Source organism: Neomonachus schauinslandi, chromosome 9 (assembly GCF_002201575.2).
Source record: "Neomonachus schauinslandi chromosome 9, ASM220157v2, whole genome shotgun sequence".
Lineage (NCBI taxonomy): Eukaryota > Metazoa > Chordata > Mammalia > Carnivora > Phocidae > Neomonachus > Neomonachus schauinslandi.
The window spans coordinates 83,120,587-83,138,938 of NC_058411.1; the positions used below are offsets into that span (position 1 = coordinate 83,120,587).

The 18,352-nt window shown below is 40.5% G+C and overlaps 2 protein-coding genes and 1 pseudogene across 6 annotated transcripts in view; 2 read left to right on the top strand and 1 right to left on the bottom strand.

Moving 5' to 3' along the window:
* Positions 1 to 1,235, bottom strand: part of TMEM87A (transmembrane protein 87A) — a 43,928-nt gene extending 42,693 nt beyond the window's left edge. For 4 of the 5 annotated variants that reach the window (XM_044918373.1, XM_021695625.2, XM_044918372.1 and 1 more), the window contains exon 1: positions 1,042 to 1,216. In XM_044918373.1, the coding sequence (XP_044774308.1) occupies positions 1,042 to 1,185 (144 nt within the window). In that variant the 5' untranslated portion in view covers positions 1,186 to 1,216. Of the gene's footprint in view, positions 1 to 1,041 lie in introns of all 5 variants that reach the window. The other variant, XM_021695624.1, reaches the window with a different exon arrangement.
* Positions 1,236 to 2,271: 1,036 nt separating this feature from the next.
* On the top strand, positions 2,272 to 9,495 carry LOC110585431 (annotated as a pseudogene).
* A 1,097-nt stretch (positions 9,496 to 10,592) lies between these two features.
* Positions 10,593 to 18,352, top strand: part of GANC (glucosidase alpha, neutral C) — a 60,933-nt gene continuing 53,173 nt past the window's right edge. Inside the window, exons 1-2 of the mRNA XM_021695743.1 lie at positions 10,593 to 10,634; positions 14,276 to 14,403. Of these exons, the coding sequence (XP_021551418.1) occupies positions 10,593 to 10,634; positions 14,276 to 14,403 (170 nt within the window). The remainder of the gene's footprint in view (positions 10,635 to 14,275; positions 14,404 to 18,352) is intronic.

An 18,352-nucleotide genomic window follows, 5' to 3' on the forward strand; every position in this document is an offset into this window, starting at 1 on the left:
AGGACTCTAGGAGAGAAGCTGATAGAAATCCCAACTTAAATCTTCATGGGAGGTACTCCTTAATAAGTTTATTCCCTTTACTCACTAATCACTGTTCAGAATAATCCAATCATTTCTTCAAATAAACTACTGCATGAGCAGACAAGATGAATTTAATTAGTAACCATTTCAGCAGCAACACCTAAAAGTCAGAACCTGAAGATCTTCACCAAATGAACAAAAGCTATAATGCTTGCTATGTAAAAGCTCAAATAAGATTTGGACATTACAACCAGTGAGCAGAGCAGAATGAAACAAAAAGGCCACCGTGGTTTCAAAAGGACAAAATGCTTTTTGGCATTTCCTGGGTGCATCTGATTTGCTGGCTCGCAGGACTATAGCTCTTACTCAAATGAAGTTTAAAGGAGGGGGTGGGGGGACAGAAAGGGTCAACCTATCTAGTAAATTGTCCAAAAGAAAGACTACCTTTACCATATCAAATTTTAGAATACAATTTCTTCCATTTCAGCCATTCTCATGTTAGAATAGATTTTTTAAATGCCTAGGCTTCCTAATCACACAGCAAAGCTTAGAATAACCACTGCAAAGTTCCAATGAAATCAAACAACTTCCTAAGTAGAATCATCCAGTAATAAAAAAGTGCAGAGCAAAAAAAGAAAGACCAATTTCAGATCGCTCTCATCCAACTCGGGGTCACTGGATTCTGTGAAACTTCGGCTGAAAGGGAAACCGTTCTCTACCTATTCATCAACTTTCCCGTCTCAAATAAAGCATTCAAAGTTCTGACTTAGCTGATAAGAAACCGCTCCACCATTCTTCTCCGCTCCTGAAGTGGCCCTGGCACTCCCGCTAACCTACCCACAGAAGTGCACGGCTTTCCGCTCCATGGAGGTGGGTCCCTGCTAACCAGCGACACAGACGCTCCAGGTAATTCCACCCCTTCGGAAGCGGACTTTTGCGAAACCTTCATGGACCCCTAGGGCCGCCGTAGCCCCACCCCTTGTTCCTCCAGGCTCAGTTGCTTCCGAAGTGAACACTCACCGACGGTATCGGAATGTGCCACTTGGATCGGTCGGCAGCGGCGACAGGTGCCGGTCCTACACCGAGCAGCGACAATGGGGACGGCTGAGCCCCCAAAAGAAGAAGAATGACAGGCAGAACCTGAAGCCACGCAGCCGCCGCCATCTTCACAGCCGTGGAGCGCCTACCGAAAGCATTTCACCTTCTTCCGGTTCGCCCCGCCCTCTTCCGGCTCTGCTCTGGGGGCGGGAATATCCGGGTCCTCGAAACCTCGCGGTGCTTGTTTGTTTTGCCACCCAGCAGCCCCTCCCTAAGCCAGCCGTCACGACCTCGTGTGAGTTTTAGACCGTACAGCGCAGGCGTAGTCCCGTGGTAACCCGGTCACCTTGGAGCATTAGGATGTTCACCAAAAGCCGCCTCCGCTTCGGTCGGCTCTTCTCTCTCCCGGCCCTTAAACGGTCTGGGGACCAAGCAAGCACCCAATGTAGCGTTTGGCTCTCTCCTCCTCTCGTTCGCCCCAGCCTGTCATCCCTTCTAGATCAAAGTCAGTCGCTGGGGCCAGAAGTCTGGGAAAGCCGTAAGTCCGCCTGTTTGGCGTGTAGTAGTGAGTTCTCGGTTTTCTGGAGATATTTAAGCAAAGACTGGAATTTGGCAGTGGTAGAGTATAAGCACTTACTGAACTGTTTGGACTGTAGTAGATATGCCCTTTATAAAGACCGTTCTAGCCCTGAAAAGTATGATGCTGCAGAATTTGACCGGGGAACATCAACCTTCAGCACAGAGCCGGCCAGCACTTTCTATTAAAAACTGAAAGAGTGGGTCAGTTTTCAGTACCTGTGGCGTCACGGTCCCTGAGATAAACCTGCAGAAATTTGGCCTGGGTCAGGCAAGCGGTCTCGGTACTTCCTGGTTCTCACGCTCTTGACTTTTATCCTCTAGGGCTCTTTGAGCACACGCCCCCTCCACTGCAAAGAGTGTTGGTTTCTAATGAAAGCAGTTCTTCGTCGGGCGCTCGTAACCAAGAAAAAGTGGCCAACTAAATCCCTCGAAACGCAAGTTTGGGCCTGGAAAACCCAGTAGTAAGTGCAGATTTGCTACTCCTTAAGGACCTGGAGAGGACTCCGTTTCCCAGGACCTGACAGTGGTGAAGTCCTGGTTGTAATTTAGAAAAACGTCCAATCGGCGTTTTAAAAAAGACTGCCCTTGGCCTTGCCCTGAGCGCTGAAAGTCAGTCGGATTGACTGGGAAGCCATGGAAGCTGCTGGGAAAGAGGAAATCAGGTAAAGGCCCAGTGGTGGTCCTGCAGGGACTGAATCCAGACAGCAGGGGATAGATAGTAGCTGAAAGCAACATTCTGGTTTTGAAGGTTTTACTGATTGTTTGAATGGCCTCTTATTTGCATGTTTCATATTTATGTACTTTATCATTTTTTCTCAATTCCCCAGGGAATTAGTTGATATTAATAGCCCCTCAAAATACTTTCAGGATGGTTCACAAAACAGTTGAAGAGTTGTGATCAGAACTGTAACATGAGAATTTCAAGCATGTTGCTTTCCATGTTCAGCTGTACCCCCATCTTCCTATATTATTACAGAGCTCATTCTTCAAAGCTAGAAAGCAAAGACTGCAAATTTCTCTAATCTTTGCACAGTTGATTAAAAGAAACAGTGACAAAGACTGCATCAGTGAAGGATTTGATGACTTCCAAGAAAATAATTTAGTACAGCCAAGTGTATCTGTGTGGGCTTGTTTTCTTAATATCTTGAAATTTGTGTTCAATCATAGTTTCCTACATATTCATAGACATGCTGACTACAGCTGTATTCAGCAACATGTCTGCTTGAAGGCCAGTGTGTTTCCCCCTCCTTACAGCCTATGGTTGTTTTAATCATACGGAGGCTAATTTATTTTTTAAAGATTTTATTTTTAAGAAATTTCTATACCCAACACGGGGCTCTCGAACTCAGAACCCCGAGATCAAGATGCTGCATGGACTGACTAATCCAGCCAGGTGCCACTGGACGCTAATTTAAATACATATTCTCTAGTAGCAATATGCATGTATCTTATTCATGTTCTATTCCAGAAACAGCTGTTCTGGGAACTTGGTTTTAGAAAGCATTGGCTCCTAATTGCCAGCATCATCTTAAAAAGCAAAAAATTTTCCTTCTACATCTGTTTCTATTATTCTCCTCCTTGCATATACCTCTGTTAAAGCATTTGTCAGGTTGATTTGTGCTTGTTGGTTAGGCTCTTGTAGGAAGCTCAGACACATCTCTTCATATCTTCCTTAGAGCCCAGCACTCAGTAGGAATATTCTGAAAACATTTTATTGAATAAATAAGTGGGTAGATTTTTTTTTTCATTTGGGTTTTTTGTGTGTTTTTGCTTCTGATTTTATTGTTGTAGTCATAGCCTTCAGCCATTATTTTAAAAGAACTCTTCCTTGTAAGTGACAATACTCTTTTTCCAGTGCTTTCAGAGTAATCCCAGAACTTGATGTTTTGTTGTTTATCTTGTGTGATTTACAAAAAGATGTTATTCTGCAGCACAGCGGCTATCGTGTTATGTTATGGCCATGACACAGTTTTGCATTGCAGAAGTTTATTACCTGTGTTCATGCTATAGTTAGAGCAGGAACAAAAATTGGATTCACAGACCTTGTAGAAAATATGTTTCTTAAAATGTCTTTTTATTTAGTGTTGAAGATGAAGCTGTGGATAAAAACATTTTCAAAGATTGCAGCAAGATTGCTTTCTACAGGTAAGGAGAGGAAATGTATTACCTAGATCAAAACATTTCAATATTGCAATGTTTATAGGCTTTTTAAGGAAAGGGTCAATTAGGAAATGTAATCATTAAGAAATTCATCAGACAGGAGACATTCACCTTTATACACTTACTTTGTCTTATTTAAATTTCTCAATAAATACATATTTTATTTTAAAAGTGTTTATGTATTTGAATAGATAATACTTTTACAGGTTTCAGAAATCAAATAATATAAAAAGATATACTTTGAAAAGTGTTACTCCCATGCCTGTCCCCTATCACCCCATTCCACATCTTGTCCCTCTAAGTAACCAGATTTATTAATTTCTTATTTATCCTCCCAGTATTTCTTTTTGTAAATACATACATTCTTATATCACTGCCTTTCTTATACCAAGTAGCTTCCTATATATGCTGTTGTGTCCTTTTTTTCCTGCTTTATAGTTTATTCTGAAGAGCTCTGCATGAGTATATAGAGATTGCCCTCTCTATTTATAGCTGTGTAGTATGTACTATGATTTATTCAGTCTCCTTCCTATTGGTAGATCCTTGAGTTTTTAATCTTTTAGCTATAAAATCATGCCATAATGAAAAGCTATACATATGTCATTTCCTACACCTACAAGTGTATTTATAGGATTAATTTCCAGGAATGGTATTACTGCATCAAAGAATAGACACATTTAAAATTATACCTATTACCAGAGGCCCCCTCCCCCATAGGGATTGTACTGTTTTGTACTCCCATCACCACTATATAAGATTACCTATTTCCCCAGAGCTTCAAAAAAAAATTTCTTCAAAATCTTTCTGTTGAGTGTCTTTCCGTGATCCTAAACCTGAAACCACCAAAAATTGTATCCTATGTTACAACTTTCTAATTAATTCACACTACTCTAAAGGAAGAAAATCAGATCACCTAAATTCTGAATAGGTACCTTAGAGGGAATTCTATAGGAAACTCTTGGTCATTTTGTTAAGTCATTGGATTATATTGGATTTCCATTAGAATTTATTGAGTTTCTATTGAAGTGTACATTTCATGGAAAGAGGAAGGAAAATTAACAAGCTAATAAATGTCATCTATGAAAACTGCCCCACCTTCTCAATAAAGTGGACAAAATGCCATCCTTGGGCAGTGCTATGTTGAACAATTTCATTCGTATTATTCTTATTAGTATTAATTTTATTGGCACTGTAATAACAAAGTACTCCTGTTAATACTTTATTAGAGTACTAATACTGCCTGGACCCAGTTCATTTACCATCATAGTGAAGTTTAATGACTTCCACATGATAATATAGTCTTTTGGATGCTGACAGTCACAAATAATTCTCAGGTATTTGTATTCTGTATATCGGCAGGCGTCAGAAACAGCAGCTCTCCAGGAGAGCCACCTATCAGGCATCACTAGACTCAGCCACAATAGGCAAAGACAGCACCAAGTTCCAAATCATCAGTGAAACAACCAAGGTGAGAGAGAAGTATTTCCTACAGAGAATTATTTGTTTCTATATTAAGTTGGGTTTGAATGAAGTAAATTTCCACAAAGGCTAATTAAAACTACGTATGCTTCAAAAATAAACTTCGTTAGGGAAGTAATGTCATCTACAGTAATAATGTAACATTATCTACACTAATGTAGATAAAGCAATGTTATATACATGAATACTACTTTAACAGTAATGTGAGTGTTAACTTATAGATTGTGTATCACATGCTTTCTTAGATGTTTTACAAATGTTATTTCCTTTTAATTCGTCCTCATAATACAGAAAAGTGACTAGAAAGTCACCTGCTCAAAGTCATGCAGCTGGTAATCAGAGTTTTCACCTGCATCTGTCAACTCTATCAAGTACCCATGTTCTGTTACTATTAGACAGTGTGCACTTGAGCGTGCAGCCTGAGCAAGGTACAGATTCAGTGACTGTCCAAACCTCAAAATGTGGGTGGGCCAGGGGAACAAGGGACTATATAGTTGAAAACCTAAGTCACAAATGTTCCATCTCCTAAACTGCTTCACTAGCAGATCACCCTAGTTATTACATACTGAAAGGATTAGAGCAGTATATTAAGTACTTTTTCTCACTTGTCAAGTCATCATGCTACTTCGAATGGGCCAGTCACAGAGGAAGTGCTATATGGGCTGAGCCAGGAAGTGTGACCGTGCACAGGTACCCATGCTCCTAGCCTGACCCTCACTTCCAGAGCCTCCCTGTCTTCTTAGAAGCTTCAGATGCTTCTAAGGCCTCTCAAACCAATATGACTTAATTGGTAGTTCATGTAACTAAAAGACATACTTAAAGCCATGCAGTCTAGGTTCCCTAACAGGTGACTGAGAAGAAATCCCCCCTTTTCCTGCAAAGTTGTGAGAGATCTCCCTGTGGCATAGTTCTCACCCCATGGTGCTGCACTGAGGAACCACTTCAGGGAAGACAATAAAAACTTCTCCACAGCAGGGGGTTCTCTATAACATTTGTAAGACCTTTAATTTAGCAAAGGGTTCCAACTTTATTCCCAGACAGGAGGATCAGTTGCACACTGAGGAAGGCTACCTTCCTTACAAATTTTAGAAAATTTAGCTATTTCGTAGATGTGGAGTTTTCTAACATACTTTTCTTGCCTGAATTCAAAATAAGGGCTAAAATCATGTCAACAGTTCTGTGTTCTCTATCCCTGTCCCCTGTCCCCAACTTCTGGTTACTTAAGGGTATATTGTGGTAGCAGTATACTTAGTTCATGTCTCTTAACTACACAGATGGGATGGTTAACCTTTCTCTGAAACGTAGTGCTGCTTTTATACCACCTTTTTTTTTTCTGGAGGCATTTGCCCCCTTGCTTGGCATCTTTGATGCCTCTGAGTTCTTAGTTCATGGTACTCCCCCCCGCCCAAAGTCATAGGTCCTCTACAACTGATCCATGTCTATACTAATCATTTTTTTTTAGCATAGTTTGATAGCTATTCATGGGAAAACATGGAGTAGCACTGATTTCCTTCCTGGGGAGCCACCTGCCATTTGCATGTGGTCTAATAGCCTGACACCCAGCCAAACCTCTGTATTCATAGTCAACAGAAGCAGTTGGCTCCAGGAAATGCAAGGAGTCCACTAGGAACCTTCCAAGAGTCATAGTCATTAAGCCTGCCACCAGATGTCAGGTACCTTCCTTTCTTTTTCCTTTATTTTTTTGTTTTGTTTTGTTTTATGTTTTTTGTTTTGGGGGTTTTTTGTTTTTGTTTTTGTTTTTGTCATTTGCTCATTTTCATTCCTGTCTCCAGTGTGTCTAAACCCAGAGAGTTGTAGCTATCCCATAGTCAGGGCAAGAATCACTTTCCATCCTTGGGGAGCCTCAGTATATTGAGCATCTGAATATCCACTGTCATGAAGACTCATGGTGAAGCAAAGTAAATGAGGCAAAAGCACTCTGTGGGCCAGAATGCAAATGTCCATGCACCTTGATACCAGTGCAGTTAGTGGTAGATCCCCACACACAACCTTTTACAAAACTGTAGATCAGTTCTCTATACACATCCCTCTTTGGAGCCTGAAAACGTGAGAGACAATGCTGTTCAGGTCAGGTGCCAGAACCAGAGTCCACCAGATCTAGATGCCTCCCAAGGAAAAGAAGCCACAGTCCAGGAGGACCCACAGAATCTCAGCAGAAGGTAGCACATGGCTCAGAAGGGAGTTGAGAAGCCCAACAAGCAAGGGCAGGTTATCCAGGATGTCAGTAACATGGCTCCCAGGACTGAGAACTTTGAGGACCCCTTGGAACAGACTTCATGTTCAGGTATTAGAAATATTGGGGCTGCATAGAGAATCTGCATGCTCTGATCTCAGGCAAATATATATGTTTAGGGGATCACCCTGAAATTCTGGACTTTCTTGTCACTTGGAGTTGAGATGACTAAGAGAGACTCAGGAGTTTATGTCCTCTGTCAGTCTGGTAGAGACAACGAGGACCCGGACATTAATCTCTAAAGTTGTCTGAACCTTGTATCCAGCTCACTGTATAGACAAGCAGCCTCCATTTGAGGTGGTTTCTGGGACGAAATGGGTGTTTCATGGGAGATTTCATGTTAGGACATGGTATAGGTGTGGTCTGGAGATTTAAAACAAGCTGCACATATCTACTTATTCAGAATGACAGCTTTTTACTTCAGGTTCAGAGAGAGAGAGTCCAAAGTCTAAGAGGATCATATTCAGCTCACAGCTGTAGTTCTCAGATTTCACGGATTCAGCAGATTCTGACAAACCCAGCATTCTTAGGGTCTCTGCCTGCCGCCACACCATTACATCTCTTAAAGCAGTAACTTTGTTCTCAAGATCTGTTAATTTTTGAAATCTTCTTCTCAAGCCCCTTCCCCCAATATAAGTAACCAGGAAACAGAACCAAGCTTCATTCAACATTGTCTTAGCTCAGGTTCCCATAACAAAATACCATAGACTGGGTATCTTAAACAACAGTTACTGATTTACCATAGTTCTAGAGTCTGGGAAATCCAAAATCAAGGTGTCTTTGGGGACCCTTTTCCTGGCTTATAGACTATCATCTTCTTATTATATTTTCAGATAGTGGAGAGAGAGCTAAATCTCTGGTTTCTTTTTCTAAGGGCACTAATCCCATCATAACCCCACCCTCATGATCTTATCTAAACCTAATCACTTCCCAAAGGCCCCATCTCCAGATACCATCATACTGAGGGGCAGTGCTTCAAAATACGAATTTAGAGTTTGGGGGAGACACAATTCAGCTCAAACATGATGTTCCTGGGACACGGTCATGTTACAGAACAAACTGAAGTGTGGCCCTGTGTGTTGTCTCCAGCTCAGGACATCTAGGCTTTGAAGAAAAGCCAGTTGTAGGTTAAACTGCATTTAAGTTTTCTTATACAGGGTCCTGTTATAGTGTGTTGCCTATTCCTGATGAAAAAATAATCAGGTAGATATTTGGTAAAGAGACTTCCAAGAGAACATCTAAAAAGAAAGCTAACAGTAAAATGTTGACTGCTTTTTAGAGTTTTGTTTTGTTTTTTTTACCAATTTTTTTTACCTTCAGTGAAAATTTGACCTGGATTGAGAAACATGGTAAAATCCAGTCTTGTGACTTCAGAGCAGAGCAATGTATTCTGTCCTCTGAGTCTAGCTACAAAGCACTGCTATCAAGGCTATCTGGAACAGACCTATGTCTTTGACCTGCTTTATATTGCCAATTTTGAGGCTTTCTCATAACATGGATGACCTTTTAGCAACATGTTTACTTTCCTTTGCAGCCTGTTTGCAAGTTTTCACCAGAGACTCCACTTCTGGCAGCATCTCCAAGGATGCAGGGATATCTCTGAGCACCTCCATTAAGTCACTCCTTGCCTTTGCCTCTAAGCCTGATGAAAATGGGATTTTGCCCAACCCGCTATCTCCTCAGCAGATGAGGAAGAACTACCACTTGTTAGCCAGTAGTGTTTCTGCAGAAGTGGCCATGAACAGGCAGCTAATTTGGGAACTAGCCAAACAACCAGAAGCACACCTGGACAGGCTAATTATCCTTAGGGAACGGGCTAATACCAGCGTGAACTTGCCAGCGTTCTCTGTAGAGAATCAGTGCTTGCAGTAAACCAACTGGCTGCAACAGTGGAAGGGGCAATTAGTGCCCTGTGGCAATTTAATGAACTCTTAGATGGTCCTCTGAATCCTGGGAGATCTTGAGCAACAACTTGCTCACTCTTGTAGGCCTTTTAGATGAACTGTTCCTTAGAGTACAGTGAAGACACCTGGTGCCAGAGGAAAGGCAAGATCTGTATCCATCATGGAGAAGTTGACGGGGTCATAATTTCCATTCCTAATACCCACTGCCATTTTAATATGTGTTCTAGGGCTGTTCTGGTAACTCCATCACAGTCTCTACTAGTTGTGATTCCCAGTTCTGGGTAAATAACAGGTTTTGTTTTAATATAATTGTGATCAGTCCACTACTTGAATACAAAGACAAGTCTGTCTCTACCACCATGGTTTTTACAACCTGATATTTTTGCCCATGTGGCCAAAAACAACAACAATAAACTAGATCTATGGATGACAGACTACAGGTTTTGTTTTTATTAAGTATAAAAGAAATCAGATAGGAAAAGAGAATTAATACTCTTTCCCAGACTGCGAGAAGTGAGCCTCTGAATAAAGCTTTATGAAAAACCAAATGGAGACTTGTAGTCTTAAAAGGAACCTCTGGGGCGCCTGGGTGGCTCAGTTGGTTAAGCGACTGCCTTGGGCCCAGGTCATGATCCTGGAGTCCCGGGATCGAGTCCCGCATCGGGCTCCCTGCTCAGCGGGGAATCTGCTTCTCCCTCTGACCCTCCCCCCTCTCATGTGCTCTCTCATTCTCTCTGTCTCAAATAAATAAATAAAATCTTTAAAAGGAACCTCTAAAATGGATTCCTTTCTCTGAGGATCTATCTCATTTTCTCTGTGTAGATGGACATTTACAGATTTTAAATATTTTAAATATTTTTAAATATTTTATTTAAGATGCTCAGTTACACGTTTCTTCACTTGTTTTACGTAAATCCATCTTGCTGCAATTTGAGTGTAACTGCTACTATGATCTAAGTACTCACACTAACTCCTAGTTTACGCAGTCTAGCTTCTGTAAGTTAACATATCTTTTCATTGTCATCTCCAATCATCACTAACAGGAAGAAGAGATTCCATCATTTATTTGTATATTACTTTTTCATAAATGTCCAGACAGGAAAAGAAAAGGAATATAGAGAAATTCTTAATGTGTTAGATAGAAGAGTGTAACATTCATGTCCCGGCTTTTTGACAAGAGCAAGGTTTTGGTGGAAGAAGTGAGCAATAACTGGCAATTGAGAAACCTAGAGAAGTGGTTTCTAAACTGTCAGCCACAGAGCCTAGGTCTCCATGGAGGTGTCTCAGAGCTCAGCTCAGGGAGGGCTCAAAGGTAGGGGCTCCGAGCCACTCCCCACTGTCTTTAACCCACGTAGCTTTGTTTATTGGACTTCTGAAAATCTGTTGCTGTTTAAAAATGTTTTTAAGTCAATAAAAGCAGCATGAGCCAGATCAGAGAAACAAAGCATATGAATATCTAAGGAGATTATATGCTTGGAACATGAAAGCTATGTAGGTAATAAATAGTAGGAGATAATGAATGAATCTGAATATCGACCTTGAAAAGGATTGCCTGTTGGAAAAAAAATCATTTGCTTAATTGAGCTAAAATGAAAACAAAATGGAGCTTTGACTCTGATTTATGTGTTTGGTTGTAAAAGGTCATTATGGTAAAAGGAAAAGCAGGGTTATTAACTGCCTCCTCATAGAATTAGGATTCTTTCCTGACTGCAGCCTCAAGAACAAAACAGACAGACCCATCTTTGGTTTTAAAAAATATTGTTCTTAAAGAGAGCTATTTTCCTAAAACTGGGAGGATCTCTGAGTAGAGAAACCAGGTGCAATTTGTTCATCATATGTAGGCAGCCTGTGTACCCTCTGCTTAGGATGTTCTTGCTCATTTTGCCTCTCCAGAGTCCTGCTAGTCCCTGAAGGCCTGCTCCTCCAGAGACAGCCCAGAACCCCTCTCCTTACAAGTCATCATTAATATTCCCTCTGTTCTCCCACAGCACTGTCCTTGTCCTTCTCCCTCAGCACTTACAGCATGCTTTATGTTTACCGTGTTTCGTCTCTAAATTGCAATTTCCCTCTAAGAGTTTGGTCATCTTTTTCACAGCACATCCCAATATTAGATGCCAAGTAACTGTTAGTTGAATTTGAGAGAGCAATGGAAATATAGGTCTCACTTAGGAGAAAACATAATCTGACAGAATTTCAGCTTTATTGGTATTTGAGCACATTTTTAAATCTTAGAATTCTGATGACACACTTGAAGTAATTAAATTTACAAAAGAACGTTAGACATGAAAGGAATAATTACAGTATGATTGGGGTGGGGGAAGGATGATGCTGGTCAAAGAGTATCAACTTCCAGCTGTACATAAAATAAGTCCTGGGGATTCTCCTGTACAGCATAGTGATTATAACTAATAATACTCTATTATATACTTGAAAGTTGCTAAAAGAGTAGATCTTAAATGTTCTCATCACAAAAAGGAAATGGTAATTATGTGATATAATGCAGTTGTTAGCTAATGCTATAGTGGTAATCATCTTGCAATATGTATCAAATCAACACAATGTACACCTTAAGTTTGTACATTATATGTCTATATCTCAATAAAACTAGAAAAAGTAATTACACTGTGCTCACTACTACTCTACTATAACTCTACCTTAAGAATTATCTGTAAAAGTAGCCATAGCCACTGTACTCTTTACCTGGTCACTCTCAGGTGTCATGTCACTGCTTAAGGGCCCTGACTACTTTCCTATATTTTCAAGAGGCAGAGTTCCAGCGAAATCATTTTTTTTTTTTTTTTTAGTGCTGTGATAGTCTCCCTGCTTGCTATCTTACTTGCACCACATTGTACCTGTTCTGGACGAGGGCCCACACAGCCTGCCCAGCTTAGCCTTTCATTGAACACATGTTACAGTGACAATACATGTACCCAAGTGTAACGAGAATTTGGCATCACATGAAGGATTTAATAAAGCATTTGCTGTCAGTCACTGCTATACAGCACAGCGGTTGAAAACTGTCAGAATATTTCTCTGATCAAGCTTTTTTGATAAAGACTGTAGCTCTGTGTTGGAGGGGCTTGCTATCACTCAGAATCCTAAATAATTTGATTTGGGGAGAGGAGAGGAGCCTCATCTAACACTGGCAGGTGATACTTTATATTTTGGGGTCCTTTATTTGGAAGGGAGAGTTGGTAAAGTGAATGATAAAGTAAATGATATTTCTGTAAGAGAAGCATGGAGGTTTGGAAGCTTTGGCACATTTGACCCCTTTTTAAAACTGCCTGTTAGAGTAAATCAAAAGGGAACAATAGGTTAGAAAAGCAAATTCTCAGGCGTAGCCCCAGAACCATACCTTAAGAGTCAGTAGAGTAATAGAATGTTCCGTAGGCCAGGTGCCCATTGAAATCTCTAAGGAATTGCAAAAGGCACTGAAAAATGGGCAGGTTCATTAAAATGCCCAAAGAGGGGCGCCTGGGTGGCTCAGTCGTTAAGTGTCTGCCTTTGGCTCAGGTCATGATCCCAGGGTCCTGGGATTGGGCCCTGCATCAGGCTCCCTGCTCAGTGGGAAGCCTGCTTCTCCCTCTCCCACTCCCCCTGCTTGTGTTCCCTCTCTCGCTGTGTCTCTGTGTTAAATAAGTAAGTAAAATCTTTAAAAAAATAAAAAATAAAAATAAAATGCCCAAAGAATACCTATGAGGAGAAAACTTGTCATATGAAACTAAGATACTACTTGGCCTTTTCCACCATTCTCAAGTAAACTGGATTTTCAAACTACATAAGTGAACAGAAAACAAAAGCCCATGAGATCCTAGATGTTTTTTCATTAGAGATTCATGTCTGATTTTAATGTATATATGAATTATAATAAAGATGACTGCATATTAAAAAATACATATTTCTCTGATCTAGATGCCTCATCTTGTAACCTATAGCTAGCCACTTCTGTTCTCTTGAGGTTTGTTGTTGTCTTCATGTTTTATTTCTTAAATCCTATATTCTCTATAATTCTGTGTTGCTTCCATGTCCCACTGTAGGCAGAATTTTACCTAAATTCCCCAGCCTCTTAAAAAAGCTGAGAGTATCCCAACCTCCTGAGAAAGTTCCCCAGACCTTATTCCCAGGTATACAGGAAATGCCTTGATTTTAGTATAGCAAGTCTTAATCATCTATCCTGGGGAACCCCAGTGACCACTTTTATTCTTTATTCTTTTCCATTCTGTGGCTTGTTATCCTTCATCTTTCATTCAGCTGGAATCCAGTTGCCCCTAGTTTTAACACCAAGTTCTTAAGATGTCTGCAGTTTGTCATAGATACAGGGCCATAGGTCCCAGCTTTCCAAAAGCAGTTTCAGTTTATGCCCATCATTCAGTATAATTATTAATAGAGACCTCTTTCATCCTTAAAGGTCCTGGTATGGACAATTATATGTTTGCCTAGCCATAGAACACATAGAAGGTATTTCTTGCTCTACTGTCAGGTATAGCCAAACAAGTACATACAAAGTTTGGGGAGCTTTTTCCTTCATAATTCCCATTGTTCTCCAGTTTATTTGGCCTATAATAATTCAAACATAGCTTCCTTTTTTTAAAAGATTTTTTTTTTATTTATTAGAGAGAGAGAAAGGGAGAGGGAGCACAAGCAGGGGGAGGGGCAGAGGGAGAAACAGACTCCCTCCCAGCGAGGCCCGTGGGATCATGAACTGAGCCAAAGGCAGATGCTTAACCGACTGAGCCACCCGGGCACCCCAAACATAGTTTCTAATTATTGCAATTTGACTGTAGAACCGACCATCAGTGGGGTAATAACCTATTGAAACTAATCTCGTGTCTGTTCCCAGGTTTCTCTTCTGGCTGAAGTTTATGGTATAGAGGGAAATATTTTCAGGCTTAAAATCAATGAAGAAACTCCCGTGAAACCCAGGTATGAAGTTCCTGATGTCCTCACAAGCAAGCCCAGCACTGTAAGGTAAGCCAAGGAACAAGAGATCTTGGATACACCCTCAATATGGGCGTTTATCATACCTTGAGTAACAGATTTTGTATGTGCCTCCTGTTTTCTCTATTCAAAGCTACCATCATTTGCCGAGTTCGTTTTCAAGTTATTTGGGGATAAATTTATCCATTTTGTATGTTATCCATTCTGTTTTCTCTTCCTCCACCATGTGATTTATCAGCACTTACAAATGGGGAGAGGCAGAGCTTTTGATCCCTGCTGTCCTTTTTCACAAAGAAAAGGATTCATCAACCCGACTTTGGGGACAAGTAGAAGCAGAGCTATTTAATTTCCTCAGATTAGCAGCAGGGCTCCAGAGATCTGATACACTAGCCAAACTCGCTTGCCGTAATTTATACAGTTAGGGTGACTCACTTTTAATTAAAGGTAGTCTCAGAAGTCTAACATGTGACTTAATTGAGAGTCAGAGATAAATTAATAATCAGTGTCTAGGTGAAAAAAAAATCTTTGGGGATTAAAAAGCATTTTCCATATCCCTGCGGCATCTTCTTCAGTTCTCCACGCACCTTCCAGTGATATTTCAACTTGGTTCTGCCTGTTGATTCCTGTCATTTTTTCATATTATTTCACCAAGGGAATAGAAGATTATGCCAGATGCTTTAATTTTCACTATATTTTCATAGTTTTATGTAGATTATTATTCCATAAAAATTTAATAAAGTCTATAAATTATAAGGAGAAATTATTTCAATTATAGTAGAATCATCGTAAATTCAAAATAGGTCTGTCTGTTCATTGAGCTGCTACTATATGCCAAGAACTTATGAAACAGGAATTAAAAAGAGAGTGTTCGTAAGACTTTGCAATTTGCGTGCACACTTGTGTTTGTATGTATATGGATGTGGGTATATACTTAGTCACAGTATATTATTTTTTACTATCCTGGAGGATTTGCTTTACTGGTACATCCTTTAACATTTTTACAACTATGTTCATAAGCAAAATTCATCTGTACTTCTCTTTTTCTGTGTTATTGTTGCCATGTTTTGGGGTCAGGGCAATAACTAGCTTTGTGTAATAAATATGGCATATTCTGCTTCTGTTCCATCCTCTTTCTAGAGGGCCTTTGACTACTGCACTAACTAGAAAGCTAAAAACTACATTCTTCCATCTCCTATATTCCCATGCAGCTAGTTTCTGGTATAATTCAGGTTCTCCCAATCAGATGCACTTACAGGGATCTTGATTTCAGAACTGAGCTTCCCATTTTGCTAATGTGGATTTGGCAGCCATAGAATGTCTCTAGAGGTACATTAGTGAGGGCAGTCATTTCCTGATTTCTGGAGCTGACATGGCATGATCTTGGAGCCCAGCAGTTGCCATAGTGACTTCTGATTATCCAACTTCCTGATTCTAGCTGCAATAGAAGTTCCATTGACCATACAGTTATGCAGTATTGTTCTATGGGTCATTTCTATTACCTCAACACTTCCCATGATGTTGTAAGCTCCTAAGTCCCCCATATTAAGTCACTTATTTTCTACCTAAAATAACCAGAGTGTTTTCTTTAATCTACAGTTGACTCTTGGTTGATATAGACTTTAGTATCAGAAGTGAGTATAGGTAACAAACCCTCCAGGAGGGGAATATGAGATTGGTTAGCAGATTTGGCTGGATTTGAAAATAGTAAGGACCTGGTTATCATTAAAGGATGAGATATTAGTGTTATGGACTGAATTGTGCCCCCCCCCCCCCAAGCTCATTTGTTGAAATAACCTCCTATACCTCTAAATGTGACTATATTTAGAGGTATGGCCTTTGAAGAGGTAACTAAGTTAAAATGGGATCATTAGAGTGGACTCTAATACAATATGACTTGTGTCCCATACGAAGAGGATATTAGGACACAAGTAACACACACAGAGGGATGACTGTGTGAGGACATAGCAAGATGATGGCTATCTGAAAGCCAAGGAGAAAGGTCTCAGAAGAAACCAAACCCACTGACACTTTGATCTTGGACTTCTAGCCTCTAGAATTTTGAGAGAATTAATTTCTGTAGTTTAAGCTACCTACCCAGTGTGGCATTTGTTGTGGCAGGCCTAGCAAACTAATACAACTAGCAGTAAAGCACAGCATTCCATGGCAGAGTTACTTAAATTACTACCCATGGTCAACTGAAATAAAGTGCATATTGAAAGTATGGCCCTTGCAAACCAAGACATAGGGACATAGCATAGCACAATTGTCATAAAGAACTCAAAACTCTGAAGTGGCCTGTTAATTAACTTAACTGAAGAACTTAAAGAAAGAAAAGTACAGTCTCAGGTTTTAAATTCTTAGCTCAGGCATTTGTCAGAAACCAAATAAGTTTTTATGACAGTCCTAAAAGTCTCTCATATCTGTTATAGCTACCAAGTCCTTATAGCTGAGAGTTTGATTCTGTGGTTCACTGAATTAGACCATGCGTTTAATTTACAGCCTCCTCAGTTCTGTGAATTTAGGGCACTAACTGGGAAAAGGGAAAATTAAATAGCAACATTTGGGAAGATTTGAATAACTGAGTACCCAAACCTCAGAATTCCATCAAGCCTCCTGTTCCAGCAGAAGCAGCTCCTTTTCCTCTAACATAGCTGATCCTACCTTACTTGGACACCCTGTGTTGACCTCACCTAAGATATATTGTGCAGGGGGATTCCAGTGCTCCTTGTGCCTCATCCCTACCTCCCTTCGCTGCCTTTAAAACCACTATCAGAGCCCAACATGCCTAAGGAGCTAATTACAGTCAAACCCAACACCTACGGAATTACAGGATTTTCTCTTGGCAAAAACCTGGGATATGGATGGAAATGATTTCTGAGGGGCTCCTAGACTGAAGGAAGGAACATAATTTTAGGACCACATTAAATTTATTGACATGAGCACATGTACCAGAAAATCTAGATTTGATATGCTAGCTTGGACAGCAGGGAGTGGATCTAATTATTTGCTTGGTTGGTTAATTATAATCTGTATTCAGCTATGGACTCTGCTGAATGAAGCTGAGCTACCAGAAATTCCTTGGCACAGAGTAGAAGAAATGACCCATAGACTTAGGGAGGTAAAGATGTTGAAGTGGATGTATCATATAGAACAGCTCATCTAGCCCCTAATTTTGTTTTCCAAGAGGATCCAAAAGATATTCCCTTCACTGAGAAATAAATTGGTAAGGGAACACTTGGAAAGCATTGTAGTGAGTGAATGTCTTTTGTGAGGTAGACATAATGGTGGGAAATGATGCCATCAAAATGGGCTCCCTGAGGGGCATCTGGGTGGTTGTCTACCTTCGGCTCAGGTCTTGATCTCAGGGTCCTGGGATAGAGCCCCGTGTCACATCAGGCTCCCTGCTGAGCAGGGAGTCTGCTTCTCCCTCTGCCCCTCCCCCTCCCATTTCCCTTCCCCCACTCCTGTTCTCTCTCGCTCTCTCAAATAGATTTTATTATTCTTTGTGTAATAAATATGGCATATTCTGCTTCTATTCTATTCTAGCTGCAATGGAAGTTCCATTGACCATACAGTCCAGCCTTTCTGACACCCAAAACCCATGCTCTCAGTTACCACCCATTTAAAAAAAAAAAAAATGGGCTCCCTGATTTCAGTGAAGATGGTGAGACTCCAGGTGGCAGAATGAAAGCAGAAGCATTTAGTTGATAGAGACATGGTGAACATGTTTCCATAATGTGTATCCCTGTATGTATGGTACCCAAAATGGTTTAACCCTTGGGGCAATAAACAATATATCAAAGGGTCCATTGGACTGAAATAGATGCACTAAAGTGCAAAAAACAAAAGAACTCGACTTAGGTTTGATGAACAGTGAGATACAACCTCCCACCCAACTCCAGACAGTTTCCAGAACCCAGGCATCTTGCTTGAGAGGGAGGCCTAGAATCCATGGAGAAGGACTTGATAAGGATATAAT